At 44.9% G+C, this 18207-nt stretch overlaps 1 protein-coding gene across 1 annotated transcript in view; it reads left to right on the forward strand.

Moving 5' to 3' along the window:
- The window catches only part of dnah3 (dynein axonemal heavy chain 3), a 47693-nt gene that overhangs the window by 17290 nt on the left and 12196 nt on the right, over positions 1–18207 (forward strand). The window contains exons 20-45 of the mRNA XM_065007972.1: positions 1313–1429; positions 1692–1871; positions 1974–2110; positions 2518–2719; positions 2808–2900; positions 3020–3130; positions 4616–4730; positions 4852–5050; positions 5238–5346; positions 6281–6571; positions 6735–6826; positions 6939–7158; positions 8388–8522; positions 8667–8778; positions 8956–9197; positions 9966–10066; positions 10406–10511; positions 10746–10875; positions 11068–11304; positions 11677–11780; positions 12088–12382; positions 13047–13226; positions 13483–13606; positions 14949–15105; positions 15241–15384; positions 15608–15967. Coding sequence (XP_064864044.1) covers positions 1313–1429; positions 1692–1871; positions 1974–2110; positions 2518–2719; positions 2808–2900; positions 3020–3130; positions 4616–4730; positions 4852–5050; positions 5238–5346; positions 6281–6571; positions 6735–6826; positions 6939–7158; positions 8388–8522; positions 8667–8778; positions 8956–9197; positions 9966–10066; positions 10406–10511; positions 10746–10875; positions 11068–11304; positions 11677–11780; positions 12088–12382; positions 13047–13226; positions 13483–13606; positions 14949–15105; positions 15241–15384; positions 15608–15967 — 4293 coding nt within the window. The remainder of the gene's footprint in view (positions 1–1312; positions 1430–1691; positions 1872–1973; positions 2111–2517; positions 2720–2807; positions 2901–3019; positions 3131–4615; positions 4731–4851; positions 5051–5237; positions 5347–6280; positions 6572–6734; positions 6827–6938; positions 7159–8387; positions 8523–8666; positions 8779–8955; positions 9198–9965; positions 10067–10405; positions 10512–10745; positions 10876–11067; positions 11305–11676; positions 11781–12087; positions 12383–13046; positions 13227–13482; positions 13607–14948; positions 15106–15240; positions 15385–15607; positions 15968–18207) is intronic.

Consider the following 18207-nt stretch of genomic DNA (forward strand, 5'->3'; position numbering starts at 1 on the left):
TTAAAGTAATAATGGACTGTTTTTTCTCTTTGCTTATTTGAGCTGTTCTTGCCATAAAATGGACTTTTACCAAATAGGGCTATCTTCTCTGTACCACCTCTACCTTGTCAAAGTTAAGTTGTAGTAGGCTGCTTTGTTCTAGAAGTAGGCTGCTTTGTTTGTTAGAATGGATCCTCCAGACGTTCCAATGGTTGCTTGATGGAAACTTTCTCGTGTCTTTTGTCAAAGTTCCTGACTACATTACCCAGCTGCAGACTGAGAATGTTTGGTATAGTCTTTGCCTTCTTCACTCGTCGAGTTTCAGAGGGTCTTAACCATTTCGTAACATTCAGCTCACGCTGTCGGTCACGCTGGTCTGTATTTAAATTGCAACCATTTCAACGTATTCAGCTCGCGCTGCACATATACTGGTCTGTTGTAAATTTCGTTAGCAGTCCTTTTACGCCTTGAAGGGCGGTTCCATCACGTTGCCACAATGTCTGTGCTCACATGGGCGTGGTCACTGACTCGGCAAAAGCTTACATGAAAAACAATTCTCATCTAGAAGGCCAAAATCACATTTAATCTTTTCACAACTAGTTTCATATTTAATCATATAAGTTTTACAACATTTAGATGCAAAACTACATTGTGAAAGCTCTTAAAGATACAGTTATCTTGCTATACCATCCGTAATGACATCACAAAATGCTAAATTATATGACATGATTATTGTTTCGATCCCCACCAACCATTCCCTACATGGTTTATGTTAGAAATATTGTTTCAATATCCAATCTTTTGATGTTAAAGTACTGCAAAGTCTCTATTCTAACACTCAGACATTCCATTCTCAATACTGCAAAGGCAAGAGAGAGAAAATTTACGATAGGTGGGAGAGGGGGTGGGGGGGCTCTCTTTGATCCTCACTCAGAAGGAAAAGTCATGACAAGGTGTTTGAGAGAATACCAAGAGTGTGCAAACCTGTCATCAAGGCAAAGGCTGGCTACTTTGAAGAATCTCAAATATTGAACACTTTTTTGGTTACTACATGATTCCATATATGTTATTTCATAGTTTTGATGTCTTCACTATTATTCTACAATATAGAAAATAGTACAAATTAAGAAAAACCCTTGAATGAGTAGCTGTGTCCAGACTTTTGACTGATACTGTATATAAAACACAGGAAAATCATGTTTTTTACAGCACTGGGCCTTTAATAGGCCAGACTGGTTCAGTTTGATGTGTGCTGTGTGATGTTGGGTGTGGAAAGAAGCCATCTCTTATTCCGCATGTGTGTGTGTGTGTGTGTGTGTGTGTGCGAGTGTAGGGTACGAGTATTGTATCTGCAGTGGACGACATCCAAGTGCTCCTAGACGACCACGTCATCAAGACCCAGACCATGCGAGGGTCACCCTTCATCAAGCCCATAGAGGCTGACTGTAAGGTAGGATCATCACACTGCCACCTGTCATCTCTGGTCTACTGGATTGGGTGACATCCCAGTTGAGATCATTCATGGCCATGAAATTGATACTAGCCAATGTTCTCCTGTAATGTACGTTCGTATTGTACATTCATTCTAAGTTTTTTAAAAAAATCTTTCTGTTTTTCTCACTCTCTCTTTCTTCTTTCTCTTACCTCTCACTTTCTTTATCATTTTCACTTCAATCTCAAATCTCTATTTTCCCTTCTCCCCCCGTTCTCAGCAATGGGAGGAGAAGTTGCTGATGATGCAGGACATCTTGGACTCCATGTTGAAGTGTCAAGCTACCTGGCTCTACCTGGAGCCCATCTTCAGCTCTGAGGACATCATCGCCCAGATGCCTGAGGAGGGACGCAAGTTTGCCATCGTGGACCGATACTGGAAAGATATCATCGCTGAGGCGGTGAGACACACACACACCCCCCGAAATTACTGTGTGTGTGTGTGCCTATATGTGTGTGGGGATTTCCTTATCTTGACCAATATCCTGTATGTGTGTGTTCAGATGAAGGACACGCGTGTGCTGGTGGCTACAGACCAGGCCAACATGCTTGGCCGTCTCGAGGAGGCCAATGTATTTCTGGAGGACATCCAGAGAGGCCTCAACACCTACCTGGAGAAAAAGAGACTATTCTTCCCCAGGTAACTCTAACAACTATTAACATTCTCTTTGAAATTGCCTGTCACTTTGACATACTTTGACAGTATAAGTACCACTGTATGTTAATGCTCACATGAAATGTGTGTATTTTAGCATTTAAGTCAATCTTGTGTGTATTCATGTCTATGGGAGACTTGTGAGTTAAGATTGTGTAGCCCATTTAGCCCTTGAAGAGTCAGGCCCTTGGAGAACTGTCAGAACTGTCAACTGATTTAGTATTTAACTGGTACATCTCAATTCAATTCAATCACAGTGAATGGCTTATGCTCCAATCAAAATGCAATGAGTCGGAGGATGTGTCTGAAAGAGCACCTATTCCCTTTATAGTGCAATACATAGGGAATAGGCTGCCATCTCGGACTCACCTCTGACTGAATCTAATCCACAGATTCTTCTTCCTGTCCAACGATGAGTTGCTGGAGATCCTGTCAGAGACAAAGGACCCGAGGCGTGTCCAGCCCCACCTGAAGAAGTGCTTCGAGGGCATCGCCAAGCTGGAGTTCACAGAGGACATGGAGATCACTGGCATGATCAGCTCTGAGAAGGAGTTAGTGCCGTTTAGCACCAAGCTCTACCCCGCCAAAGCTAAGGTACTATTGTAGGACACACACACACACACATTCAGGCACACACACACACACACACGCTGATGTGACTGTGTGGTGTGATCCCATGCAGGGCATGGTGGAGAAGTGGCTACAGCAGGTGGAAAGCATGATGATGACCAGCGTTAGAGATGTCATCCACAAAGGAGTGGACCAGTATGTCGAGGTACAGTAAAGACATAAATACAATTTAGAAAAAAAAATAAATTGAAATTGAAAATGTTTATTGACAATTACACTTCAAATGTATTATTTTTTATTTTTTTACACATGATTATTTTGCAGGTCCCCAGGAAAAAGTGGGTGTTGCAGTGGCCTGGTCAGGTTGTTATTTGTGCCTCGTCCATTTTCTGGACCAGTGAGGTCTCTGAGGCCATCGAGACCAATACCCTGCACGTGAGTCACTTAATACATAGCATTACCAAAGACAGTACACTATGAAGATAGGCAGAAACTGCATCTCCTATGGAAACCCCTGATCACTCTTGTAGGCAAGTCAAGGCGACGTTGGCTAGCTAAGCTCAAGCACAGAAACACGTCATCGGGTCTAACAGTCGTCTTGCGTCGAACTGCGCATGTGCAGGGCGTCAAATCAAAGGCACACCTTCGATGTAAAGTTTTTTTTTTACAAAAATGAAAAACGTGTCAGTTTGTGACACGAGGTTGGAGTAATAACATGTTCAACTGCTTAAGACATTGGCTCCAATCTAGGTTGTGCCTTTAGATTTTGAGAAAATTAAGTACATTTTTTACTTTTTAAAATTAAGAACAAATTCTTATTTACAATGATGGCCTACACCGGCCAAACCCGGACGACGCTGGGCCAATTGTGTGCCACCATATGGGACTCCCAATCATGGCCGGTTGTGATACAGCCTGGAATCGAACCAGGGTATCTGTAGTGACACCTCAAGCACTGCGATGCGGTGCCTTAGACCACTGAGCCCAAGCAAGAATGTTTCACTTCTCTCATTGACTTCTCTAACCACAAACACCTGCTTGGCCTGCTTCGCAAGCGTTCCTGGAAGTCTTGCGATGTTGCGCCTCTGTGTTTAGAAATTCAGTGGTATTATTCACCTAATGTAGCCCCGCCTACTTGACCCAGTTGCTGATCAAATGCCCTTGTCTTTCAACTTCCCTCTAATTAATTAACAGCTTTGCACACTCTTGGTATTTTCTCAACCAGCTTCATGAGGAATGCTTTTCCAACGGTCTTGAAGGAGTTCCCACAAATGCTGAGCACTTGTTGGCTGCTTTTCCTTCACTCTGCTGTCCAACTCATCCCAAAACATCTCAATTGGGTTGAGTTCGGGGGATTGTGGAGGACAGGTCATCTGATGCAGCACTTGGTCATTGTCCTGTTGAAAAACAAATTATAGTCCCACTAAGCGCAAACCAGATGGGATGGCATATCGCTGCAGAATGCTGTGGTAGCCATGCTGGTTAACTGTACCTTGAAATGTAAATAAATCACTGACAATGTCACCAGCAAAGCACCATCACACCTCCTCCATGCTTCACGGTGGGAACTACACATGAGGAGATCATCCGTTCACCTACTCTGCGTCTCACAAAGACACAGCAGTTGGAACCAAAAATCTTAACATTTGGACTCATCAGACCAAAGACTGCCAAGAGTGTGCAAAGCTGTCATCAAGGCAAAGGGTGGCTACTTTGAAGAATCTCAAATATAAAATATATTTTGATTTGTTTAACACTTTTTTGGTTACTACATGATTCCATATGTGTTATTTCATAGTTGTGATGTCTTCACTATTATTCTACAATGTAGAAAATAGTAAAAAAAAAAAAGAATAACCCTTGAATGAGTAGGTGTGTCCAAACTATTGACTGGTACTGTATATGTTGATCCATTCTAAGGCCTATGTGGATAAGAGCAATGCCCAAATAGCTGACATTGTGGAGCTGGTGCGTGGGAAGCTGAATGGAGGGGCCAGAATGACCTTAGGAGCTCTCACAGTCATTGATGTCCACGGTATTTCCCACTTTTTCCTTTATATTAGTTCTTCTTCTGAGTTCACCCCAGGGGAAGTCGGTGCCAGATCTCTCACACACACACTTTTTCTCACTCACACACTCTCTCCTCTCTCTCCCAGCTCGGGACGTGGTAGCTAAACTGGCTGAGGACCGTATCTCCTCCCTAAATGACTTCTCCTGGATCAGTCAGCTGAGGTACTTCTGGGAGGACGGAGACGTGCGCCTGCGTATGATCACCACCACTGTCAAGTACGGTTACGAGTACCTGGGCAACTCCGGCCGTCTGGTCATCACCCCACTCACTGACCGCTGCTATAGGTCAGTCATCAACTGTAACCTCGACTTGGTGTACTTACCACTAACATAGTAATGACCATGGTTATAATGCAATGACACATACATGGGTACAGTTGCTGGACATAACTTTATTCCATAAGGATACTGAAAGTTACTGAAAGAGAACAGTCATGTCATATTGGAGGTTGCATGTTACATGTTCCCATAGGACACTGATGGGTGCCCTGAAGCTGAACCTGGGAGGAGCCCCCGAGGGCCCTGCAGGGACAGGCAAGACTGAGACCACCAAGGATCTGGCCAAAGCTCTGGCTAAGCAGGTACATGATCATTTTGTATTTTTTAACCTTTATTCAACTAGGCAAGTCAGTTCAGAACATTCTTTATTCATATATATTCGTATATACATTCATTATACTTTGTTTTTATTATAGGAACACAAAGAAAGTAACGTTTTTAAAAAAGAACAACAAAAAAGATAACTTTTTTCCCAGTATTCCTGACCTCTCTCCTCTTGTGTTCTTAAAGCAAAGGTCCATGCTCCATGTGGTGTATTTCTTTTACAATGTCTATCCATTGTGTCACTGTGGGAGGGTCTTTTTGTAGCCATTTCCTAGTGAAAGCCTTTTTACTGGTTGCCAGTACGACCTTCAAGAGGTACTTTTATCTATTGTGTAAGTTATCAGGTATTTCACCCAAGTAATAAATGTTTGTTCTATGTCAAATCCCATAATTTTTTCCATTGTTAGATCTTATTTCTCCCCAGTAAGTTTAGATTGCGGGGCAAGTCCAAAAGATATGAGAGTGATCCAACCTCAATAGACCGCATTCTCTCCAACAAGGGTGTAGGGAGCCAGTCTGTTTTGATTTCAGTTTAGGTGTTATGAAGAAACATATAACATTCTTCCAACAGAACTCTCTCCATGACCTTGAGTTGGTGGAGCTTTGTTGAGTCTCTAATATGTTAAGAACATTCTTATATACACTGGTCAAACCTGGATGATGCTGGGCCAATTGTGCGCCACCCAACCACGGCCGGGTTGTGATACAGCCTGGATTCATACCAGGGTGTCTGTAGTGACGCCTCAAGCACTGAGATGCAGTGCCTTAGACCACTGCGCCACTCGAGAACCCTACTAATGCATTACTGTCTTAACTTTTCACCCAAAGTTTGTTCAGTCTTCAGGTATCATATTTAATTGCATTCATTCACTACAATTTGATTTGTTATGTCTTGTTCTTTGCTTCTCTCAGTGTGTGGTGTTCAACTGCTCTGACGGCCTGGACTACAAGGCCATGAGTAAGTTTTTCAAAGGACTGGCACAATCCGGGGCTTGGGCCTGCTTCGACGAGTTCAACCGAATCGAAGTGGAGGTGCTGTCTGTGGTGGCCCAGCAGGTGCTAAGTATCCAGCAGGCCATCGCCAGGGACTTGAAGACCTTCATGTTTGAGGGGACCGAGTTGTCCCTCAATCCCACCTGCTCCGTCTTCATCACCATGAACCCTGGCTATGCAGGCAGGGCCGAGCTCCCAGACAACCTCAAGGTACAGTACACCTACCACTGACTATAGGATCAACAGTCGTTATTTGAAACTTAAAAGGGATAGGTCACAATTTACATTGTATAGTTCAACTAGTTTTGCATTAGGTTTATTGCAAGAAAAACAATGAGATTGGGAGTGTGGCGCTGTCAATCTTCTCTTGCAGGTTCTTTTCCGTACGGTGGCTATGATGGTGCCTGACTATGGTCTCATTGGTGAGATCTCACTTTACTCTGTGGGCTTTATCGAGTCTCGCAGGTATGAATCATACCGATTATATAACTAATCTATTGTGGTTGTCTTGTCATACATTGTTCTCTAACTTCTTACGTTGACTCAAAAAAACAAACTTTCTTGGTGTTCCTATCAGTCTTGCCGGGAAGATTGTGGCAACCTACCGCCTGTGTTCAGAGCAGCTGTCCTCGCAGCATCACTACGACTATGGTATGCGCGCCGTGAAATCAGTCCTGACTGCCGCGGGGAACCTAAAACTGAAGTACCCGAAGGAGAACGAGAGTGTTCTGCTGCTCAGAGCACTGATGGACGTCAACATGGCCAAGTTTCTGGCCCAGGATGTGCCTCTGTTTCAAGTAATGTTGCTTATGTTTCGGCATTATTCAGCTTTGTCACACTGATTTGGTAAACACCTGATTTTTGTATATCTTATCAGGCTGTTTTTTTTTACATGAGTTCTCTATCTAGGTAACCAATGTCGTCATTGTCACACAGCAAATTCTCCAGTGTTAAATCAACACTAAGAGTTCAATTTAAACACAGTTCCAGTGTCCATACGGGTCCACACTTTTCAGTGTTAAATGACCACTTTGCATTTCCTAGTGTGCCTTTCGAGTGATGAGTTTACCACCCATGACTGTATTTGTTAGTGAGAGAGAAATGGTGGTTACATTCATTCATGTTCAGTCCTGTGGCCTTTACCAGATGAGATCCTAAGCAAATATGTTATCATTAAAATGTAATTATTACAATACATATTTCATAAGGCCTTATTTTGAGGGCCTAGTTTACCTTAATACAGTTGCCTCAAACTCGTTGTTTACGGGCCACATCAAGTCACATTATGCTGGCTAGCAATGTGATGTGTAATTCCTATTTAGAATCCATCCAGAATGGGGATCTCAAATATTTGTATTCACCTACAACCTGCATTTAGAATGACTGCCAGATTTGGGAAGAATAAGATATGAGATTACCTAAAGCATCTTAACTGGAAATACCATTTCAGTAACTGGTGCAACAAGTCCAAGTAACAGATTGGATTAGTATAGAAATGTATGTTATTTATATTTGAGTAGCATACGGTAGGTAGCCTAGTGGTTAGAGCGTTGGGCTAGTAGCCAAAAGGTTGCTAGATCGAATCCTCGAGCTGACAAGCTAAAAATCTGTGGTTCTGCCCACTGTTCCTATTGTAAATAAGAATTTGTTCTTAACTGACTCTAAAAATACACCTGCAATAAGAGCATGCTGGGAAATCTGATAATGATGGATGTGGTTTTAGTTTAACTCTTGTTATTAAAACCAACACTGGGGTTCATTTACTCCAATAAGTGTTAATTTAACATTTACAGTGCTAATTTCACTCCGGAATTAACAGTAGAAATGTTACACTGAAAAATCAACACTAGGTAATACTATGCACCTATGCACCAATGTCATCATTACAAACTGAGTAATTTTATGTTTCTCCAGAGAAGCAAATTCTGTCAAAGCTTTCTGAGCTTTTCCACCTGTTAGTGCACATTTAAACTGTCGTATCTCTCAGTCTTTCACACATGACTGTATGCTTGAATTGTATCCATAGGGTATCATATCGGATCTCTTCCCTGGGGTGGTCCTTCCCAAACCAGACTACGATCTTCTCATGCAGGCCCTGAATGACAACATCACCAAGCTCCAGCTCCAGCCCGTGCCCTGGTTCATCGGCAAAATCATCCAGGTAATCCAAAAACAAAATGGCAGCATTTATCTGTCCTTCTCAGTGACACTGATGCCTCAACCTCACCTATTATTCGAAGACATTGTGGTTGAATAAGGGTCAGTGCTGTAAGAATTCCTCCCGTTGGTTCTTTCGCGTTGATAGGTGTATGATATGATGCTGGTGCGTCACGGTTTCATGATCGTGGGAGACCCTCTGGGTGGGAAGACCTCTGCCTATAAAGTCCTGGCTGGGGCCCTGGGTGATCTGTTTGAAGGTCAGTCCTACCAGACAGCAACTTCATGACATCGAAAGTCCACATTATCAAGCCATAAGCAGCATCAGTTTTGGCAACTACAAATAAATTGCACCAACTACAAAATCTGAAACACACTTTATATTCTATTTTTATGGTCAACATGTTTCCTTCCTCTGACATCCTCTTTACCCCAAGCTGGTCTGATGGAGGAGTTTGCGGTCGACTACCGGATCATCAACCCCAAGGCCATCACCATGGGCCAGCTGTACGGTTGCTTCGACCCGGTCAGCCACGAGTGGTCAGACGGGGTGCTGGCCGTCTCCTTCAGGGAGCAGGCCGTCTCCACCTCGGACGACCGCCAGTGGATCCTCTTCGACGGGCCCATCGACGCGGTGTGGATCGAGAACATGAACACCGTGCTGGACGACAACAAGAAGGTAAGGAGTTAGCTTCATTAACTAGGTTTCCATTCAATTGGCAACAGATTTTCATGCAAATATTCTAAAATCTACAAAAAAGGCCACTTATTGGGGATAAAAGGCCAAGCATTGATCATCATGTCACCAGAATAAGACCCTCAATATTTATTGGAAAGGAGCATCAAGCTCATCGCTGTGCACTTTCACCACCATGTGAAGTTCATCCTCCTAACTTATTTCATCTGTAGCCTAATAAACTGTATGCTTTCCCGAGTCATAGTGTGACCCCAAGTTTACTTCTGTATGATGGTTATTATATCAATATTTGCGCATAAAAGCGGTTTCACCGCCATTTCTCGCATGACTAATTTTACCGACACAAAAAGATCCCACCTTGTCTAGCGTATTTTGTTGTGTCGACATTTGGAAAGTTTACCGACAAAGTCGCTGTTTCTATATATTTTATATATGTATTTTACTCTCATAAAAACGTTGGATGGTTGGTTGGATGGATGGAAATATGGTTATAGAGAGACATAACATATAAGCTTTATAATATGAAGTTATAGAGGTGTACACGCGTATAACAAGTAACTAAGCATTATACCTGTCTGCTTTTTTGAGTAAATTGAGTTTTCTTTTTTACTTCTTCCAGTGACTACAAGTCACCTTTTACCATGATTTGCCCTATTTGGACAGTAGTACATTGTCCATTGATTAAATAACTAGTGCCCTGTTTGTCTAGTGCCAAACACTAAGGTAGGTTTTGTACTTTGTTCTCTATAGCTGTGTCTGATGAGTGGTGAGATCATCCAGATGAGCGCTAAGATGAGTCTGATCTTTGAGACGGCCGACCTGGAGCAGGCCTCCCCAGCTACGGTCAGCAGGTGAGTGGGGGTGTTTTTTTTTTGAGAAGTAGTGTCCTCAAATTCTATATGTTGTGGCTTACTGTATTTTGTGACTGGAGGAAAGGAGCAAACCGTTCTGGTTGGGTGTTGAGTCAACCAGTGGCAGTATAGCAAGTTGGTTGCTGGTTGTTGATACTTTGATGAAGAAATCATTGTTCTGCTTTTAGGGATGGATCTGAACTTCCACTTAACTTGAATGTTCTCTTAGCTTTCCATTGACATTAATGGATGACTAAGTGAAAATTTGACTTAGGTGGAAGTTAGGATTTGCCCCTTAATGAATTGTACATGGCTGGCTGACTGTCCTTGTATCTTCAGATGTGGTATGATCTACATGGAGCCTCACCAGTTAGGCTGGGCCCCTCTCAGAGACTCCTACATGGACACCTTGCCTGAGAGCCTGAGCACTGAACATAGAGACCTGGTGAGAACAGACACATAAAAAAAAAAAACTTTTCTTTTTTTGTTTTACTTAAGGAAGGTCCATTTGAATATTCCTATATAATTATCCCCATACAGCATAATCAATGATTTGTACCACGCTTGGTCCACTGGGTTATAAGACACATTTCGGTTGAATGCATTCAGTTGTGCAACTGACAAGGTATCCCCTTTCCATTGTATTATGTGTGACACACCATCTCGTGTCTTTCTGCAGATTGTAGACATGTTCAACTGGCTGGTCCAGCCCTGTCTGGACTTCATCTCCAGAGAGTGTCGTTTCCTGGTGTCGACATCCCCCATCCACCTGGCTTACAGCCTGATGAGGCTCTACACCTGTCTCCTAGGTCAGCCAACACACAGCTGTTTCAGGATACAATGTCCAAACTATGAAGTCCAAACATAAACTGTGTTATATCTGTCTGGAGACGGTTTACAAGACCTTTCTTATTGATTGATGACCTTGAATGCATGTACTGTATGTATGCGCGTGACTGTGTTCCTTTGTGTGTGTTGCTGCGCATGTACTGCTTCACCAGACGACATTGCATCATCTGGGGCCGATGGCACGGAGCCCATGTCCAGTCAGCAGGTGACCATGTGGCTGCAGGGCCTGTTCCTATTCGCTGTGGTGTGGAGCGTGGGCGGGACCATCAACGGGGACAGCCGCAATAAGTTTGACGCCTTCTACAGGAACCTGATCATGGGCATGGATGACAACCACCCCCGGCCCAAAAGTGTCAAACTGACCAAGAACAACGTTTTCCCTGAGAGAGGTGACATGACCCTTTAGTTCTCTTAGGCATATGATCTACTTGATTTAATTCATCCCTTTCTAAGTATCTTATTTTATCGCCTTTTATTTATTGCTGCGTTAGTCTCTCATATCCACGGTTATCTTACTATTGTTTTACTATTTCAATTTATCTCTTCATTTTATCGATGTCTATCTTGATTTTAAATTTGCACAGAAACGTTTTTGTTTTATCTTCTTCACGTTGTATTATTTTATTTGTTAAGCACCTTGAAATGCATTTGTTGTAAGAAATGTGCTATATAATAAAGTTTGATTTAATTATTGTATTGAGCAAGTGAAAGAATCAAAGGTACAATTAGTCATATTTTTCATTTTTTCCCCTCCTCTGTAGGCACCATCTATGACTACTACTTCCACAAGCAGGGCACAGGGCAGTGGAATACATGGACTGATTCCATCACCAAGGAGGAGTCCACTATTGCCGCTGGAGCCAATGTCAGTTGTTTACCTTAGAGGGTGACTGCTTGACGGGGTCAAATGGAGCTATAACTGGGTGGCCATGTTCTGTAAAATCTCTCTTCTCCTTGTCAGTTTACTAGTGATTGGAGGGGTTCAAATGGGAGTAACCAGGTTGTCATGCTCTTTTTCTAAAATTCCCCCCTCTCTCTCTCTCTCTCTCTCTCTCTCTCTCTCTCTCTCTCTCTCTCTCTCTCTCTCTCTCTCTCTCTCTCTCTCTCTCTCTCTCTCTCTCTCTCTCTCTCTCTCTCTCTCTCTCTCTCTCTCTCTCTATTCCCGCTATTAGGTGTCAGACCTGATCATCCCCACCATGGAGACAGCCCGTCAGCTGTTCTTCCTGCAGACCTACCTGGCCCACGAGGTACCCATGCTGTTCGTGGGGCCCACCGGCACGGGCAAGTCAGTCATCAACAACAGCTTTCTGCTCAAGCTTCCTAAGGAGCGCTACACACCCAACTGCATCAACTTCTCGGCACGCACCTCAGCCAACCAGACCCAGGACATCATCATGGGCAAGCTGGACCGCCGGAGGAAGGGCGTGTTCGGGCCACCCATGGGAAAGAAGTGTATCGTCTACGTGGGTAAGGAATGACTAGGGCACTCAGTGGATAGATAACATGTGCAGTTTGAGCTACTCCAGGAAGTGACATTGCAGGCTAGCTTAGTGCTGCGCCCTCTCATTGAGTATTTCAAGTCGAGTGCCGACCAAGGTACTGCAGGCTGCAATTAGCAACTAAATTATCCTTAGAACTTATTCTGTGTGGTTCAAGGACATACATCTGGTGTAATAGAAGCAATTGTTGGTACCATGCACTAGTAGTGCACTTTTAGATGCACTACTGTTCCACTGGAGGTCATAAGGTGAATGCACCAATTTGTAAGTCGCTCTGGATAAGAGCGTCTGCTAAATGACTTAAATGTAAATGTACCATGATTGTCTTAGAATCGTTCATTTATTTACACAAAGATTATCCACAAAGATTGTCATTTTCCCATTCACTATAATGGGGGATCCTGTTTTCTGCAAACAATGCCTGCAGTACCACGGTCAGCTTTGAACTTTGTGGTTTTAATGAGAGGGGGCAGTCGTTCTCCCCTGCTCAAAACGCATTGTTGAAGAAGGTCAGAGGGGAGGAACCTTGAATTTTCTTCTCCAATACATTTTAAAAAGTGGGTGAGGAGAGAGGATGTGAGTAATCAAGGAAATATAATTGAGATTCACCCTAGTGACTTTTGATCTATCAGATGACCTCAACATGCCTGCCAAGGAGATCTATGGTGCCCAGCCACCCATCGAGCTGCTGAGGCAGTGGATCGACCACTACCACTGGTACGACAAGAAGGACACCTCCAGGATTGACATTGTGGACATTCTGTTTGTATCCGCTATGGGACCCCCTGGTGGGGGGAGGAATGACATTACAGGTACTCTTTCTTTGCCCTTCAGTACTGGGTGATGTTCAGTAAGGCACATCAATTTGCGTTTTTAAAAATGTTTTAAGTTGTGGTATTAGCTCTCCATTTAAAAAAAAAATCTCAGATTTTGATTGTACTGAACAAGACCCTTTGCTTCAGTGATTTGGTATGCATAAATTGTTTTACCTTTCAAGTAGGTAGGTTTTCTCAATGTGCATATAATTTTGTTGTCAAAGTTTACCAGTTAGTTTCTCTTTTAAATCAGGCCGCTTCACTCGTCATTTGAATATTGTTTCTATCGACTCCTTTGACCATGAGACGCTGAGCAAGATATTCACCTCCATTACCGACTGGCATTTTGGCAAGGGATTTGATGCTGCTTTCTATAGGTGAGATGTCTTAAAGGTATTCAGACCGCTTTACTGTTTATACATTTTGTTACTTTACAGTCTTATTCTAAAATGGATTAAATCAAATGAATTACTCATCAATCTACACACAATACCCCATAATAACAAAGTGAAAACAGGTTTGTAGATTTAACAAAACAGAAAGAACTTATTTACATAAGTATTCAGACCCTTTGCTATGAAACTTCAAATTGAGACCAGGTGCATCCTGTTTCCATTGATCATCCTTGAGATGTTTCCAGAACTTGATTGGAGTCCACCTGTGGTAAATTCAATTGATTGGGCATGATTTAGAAAGGCACGCACCTGTCTATATAAGGTCCCACAGTTGACAGTGCATGTCAGAGCAAAAACTAAACCATTAGGTCGAATGAATTGTCCGTACAGCGCCGAGATAGGATTGTGTCGAGGGACAGATCAGGGGAAGGGTACCAAAACATTTCTGCAGCTTTGAAGGTCCCCAAGAACACAGTGGCCTCCATCATTCTTAAATGGAAGAAGTTTGGAAGCACCGAGACTCTTCCTAGAACTGGCCGCCCGGCTAAACTGAGCAATCGAGTCAGAAAGGCCTTGGTCAGGCCTTGGTCAGGGAGGTGACCAAGGACCCGATGGTCACTCTGATAGAGCTCCAGATTTCCTCTGTAGAGATGGGAGGATCTTCCAGAAGGACAAACCTCTCTGCAGCACTCCACCAATCAGGCCTTTATGGTAGAGTGGCCAGACGGAAGCCACTTCTCAGTAAAAGGCACGACAGCCCACTTGGAGTTTACCAGAAGGCACCTAAAGGACTTTAAGAACATGAGAAACAAGATTCTCTGGTCTGATGAAACCAAGATTGAAATCTTTGGCCCGAATGCCAAGCGTCACGTCGGGGGGAAACCTGGCACCATCCCTACGGTGAAGCATTTTGGTGGCAGCATCATGCCGTGGGGATGTTTTTCAGTGGCAGGGACTGGAATACCAGTCAGGATCGAGGAAAGATGAACAGAGCAAAGTACAGAGAGATCCTTGATGTAAACCTGCTCCAGAGCGCTTAGGACCTCAGATTGGGGCGAAGGTTCACCTTCTTACAGGACAACGGCCCTAAGCACACAGCCAAGACAACGCAGGAGTTGCTTCGGGACAAGTCTCTGAATGTCCTTGAGTGGCCCAGCTGGAGCCAGAGGTTTTGCTTTGTCATTATGGGGTATTGTGTGTAGATTGATGAGGGGAAAAAAGCTATTTAATACATTTTATAATAAGGCTATAACATTACAAAATGTGGAAAAATCAAGGGGTCTGAATACTTTACGAATGCACTGTATGTTGTCTGTGTGTCCAGACTGGGGAAGATCATGGTGCAGGCCACCATGGCTGTCTATCAGGATGCCATGGAGAGTTTCCTGCCCACTCCCTCCAAGTCCCACTACATCTTCAACCTCAGGGATTTTGCCAGGGTAATCCGCGGGGTGCTGCTCAGCCCACCCACGCACCTCCAGGCAAGGCCAGACGACAACAGCTCATAGTTAACGTTTATACAACTTCTATATAAATGTTTTACTAAATAATTTACCTCATAAAAATAAAAATATATATATATATCATTTATGTATGATCTGTTTCTGTGTGAGCAGGAGGGGGACAAGCTGATCCGCCTGTGGATCCATGAGGTCTACCGTGTGTTCTACGACCGCCTCATCGACAACGAGGACAGAGAGACATTCTTCAACATTGTCAAGGAGAGAACCTCCGGCTACTTCAAGCAGACCATGGATAAGGTAAGTTCCACATGACCCTTTTTATACATTCACAGTTCTTCATTGTTGGATGATCATTGCCTTTCGAAGATTTACCATGTATCTTCTGTCAGGCTTCTGCATTGGTGTATGTGGGATTTATTTTTTAGGGACTGAATTGAACTTAGTCTAATGGTTACTAGTTCAAGGGCAATGCACATGTTGTTTACTCTAAATACATTCTACTGCCCTCTGTTGTATGTAGCTGCTGACCCACCTGACGCCTAGCGGCAAGGTTGTGGACGAGACAATCCGCAGCCTGTTCTTTGGAGACTACGCCAAGCCCGACTCGGATGCCAAGGCCTACGACGAGATCACCGACCTGCACGCTCTGACCAACGTCATGGACTACTACCTGGACGAGTTCAACAACATCAGCAAGGCACCCATGTCCCTCGTCATGTTCAAGTTTGCCATCGAGCACATCTCGCGTATCTGCCGTGTGCTCAAGCAGGACAACGGGCATCTTCTCCTGGTGGGCATCGGGGGCTCAGGACGGCAGAGCGCCACCAAGCTGGGCACCTTCATCAACGATTACGACCTCTTCCAGATTGAGCTAACCAAGGTAACTGGATCAAGAAAACTATGAAGGTTAATGTGCTTAGTGAAAAATAGCGTGCTGGTCTCCGATAGAGGTGCCGGTTTAAATATATAGGTAAGAGGACTGATAATGACCAGCAGGAGACAGGGATACAATCCACACTTTATTGTCACCCCAAACAGACACATGACTTTACAGAGCAGGTGGTAGTGGTAGTGATAGTGGTGTAGTGGTTAATGGTCAACAACGCTCTAAACACCAGTCATTGAGTCCAGAAGAAGGATTTTCCATTTGGAAAGAGTTCAGATGTGAGTTGAGCTGGAGGACAGGAGTTTATAGAGGTTGTCTCAACCTGCCCTCCTGGAAACAACTAAAGAGTTCAATGGCAGGCTTGGGTCTCCAACCCCTGACCAGGCACTTTGGCTAACTGGGTCAGCTGACTCTGTTCCCTGGCAACCTGGTCCCTAGAACATAGGTTTGAAGGGTCTTCTGCAGCAGGACAAAATACTCAGGCTGAGGTCAAGGGGTTGGTAGCCTACCTTAGCTGTAAGAAGTCAGAAAATAAGAAGTCACAAAGTCCCAGGGCCAGAGAGAGGGTTCTGAGAAGTACTCATGGGAAACTGTAACGGTTTTCTACAGCCACCCCAAAATGTCGCCACACTTTCAGTGGAATGGATGGAGCGGGCAGTGAGGGACAAGGTGCTCATAGGGTCTGTGAGGCTGGGCAGTCTAGAAGGAGTCAGGGTGGTCCATGCCGGTGCTGCTGGAGGTGTCCAGGCTGGTGGAGGAGATCATCCCAACGAGGTGGGCCAGGCATCTTCAGGGCGAGAATGCTGGTTGGGTGGTGGCTCTCCCAAGGGGGCAGGATGTGTATCCAGTTCCGGAACCAGAGGAAGGCCTAGATCTGGTCCGGGCGGTAGATCCAGGGTTGCCGCCGGATTAGGCGGTGTCCTGAGGGTGGTATGAAGCCTCAGACCCAGTGCTGGTTGTGGGTCTGGCAGTGGCGTTTTCTGCCCACATGGGCCGATGAGAGCCATAGTGGCAGGACTGGCGCTGGGTTAGACAATGGTGTTGACTCTGGGACAAGAATAGATGGCAGACCCAGGACTGGAGCTGAGTCGGCCAGTGGGTCCAGGAGAGGGCCGGGTAGCGGACCCAGTGCTGGTGCTGGGTCTGACGAGTCAAGCCCAGTTCAGGGCTTGACTGGTTCTCGAGAACGGCAGTGGATACTGAGACCAGATAGTGTGTCAGGTCAGCCGACTGCAGGTCCAGAGGACATGGTGCTGGAGGCTCTAGTGCTGGATGGGACGTCGACTGGGACTCTGTCTGACGAGTCGGCTTGGGCGTCAGGCTCAGGCCAAGCAGGTCTGCAAGGGCAGCAGGCAGTGTAGGGACCAGCAATGGAGTTGAGTCCGGTGATGGCTGGTCCAGGAGAGACACTAGCAGGAGTGTGTCCTCAGGTTTCGGTTGTGGTAATGACTCAGGCACCGGTGGCTGCAGATCCGACTGGCAGTATGCAGGTAGAGGTGGAGTAGGCTTGAGTGCTGGTGGTTGCTGGTCGGGCTGCAGCTCTGGCAACGTCTTGACTTCCTTGAGCTCTGTTGGTCTCACGGCAGGCTGCAACACTGGCAGCGGCTTGTCCTGCTCAGATGCTGCTCGTATTGGCACCGGCTGGGGTGTGGAGTGGAGCTCGGCCGACTTCTGGGACAACTCGGGCCTCAGTAGCCGTCACAGGACAGGCTCGGGCACTCGCAGTCTTTGGTCTGGCTGAACCTCTGTCATTGGGTTGGCTGACTGGAGCGCATTGGATGGGACTGAGTGGGGTTCTGGTTGAGGACTGGCGACGGGAGCTGTGGAGACCAGGTTGTTGCCAGCCTGGGCGTGTGAAGGGAGGCCCGTTGTGGCATCGTGTTTGGTGGCAACTCCAGGCTAGACCACTGGTTGGCTGACCGGGTCAGCTGACTCTGTTCCCTGGCAACGTGGTCCCTAACACATAGGTGTGAAGTGTCCTTCTGCATCAGGACAATAGACACAGACTGAGGTTGGGGGTTGGTAGCTTACCTCAGCTGTAAGAAGTCACAAAGTTTGTCTCTAAATCCCAGGGCCAGAGGGAGGGTTTGAAAGAAGGTTCTGAGAAGTACTCATGGGTAAATGTAAGGGTTTTCTTCGACTTTTGAGGTCATGCTAATTAGGCTACGTATCTTGTGTAGTCTTGATGATGGTTTCCATTTGTATATTGTATGTATTATATGTATACCCATTTG

This window comes from Oncorhynchus nerka, linkage group LG23 (assembly GCF_034236695.1).
Source record: "Oncorhynchus nerka isolate Pitt River linkage group LG23, Oner_Uvic_2.0, whole genome shotgun sequence".
Taxonomy (NCBI): domain Eukaryota; kingdom Metazoa; phylum Chordata; class Actinopteri; order Salmoniformes; family Salmonidae; genus Oncorhynchus; species Oncorhynchus nerka.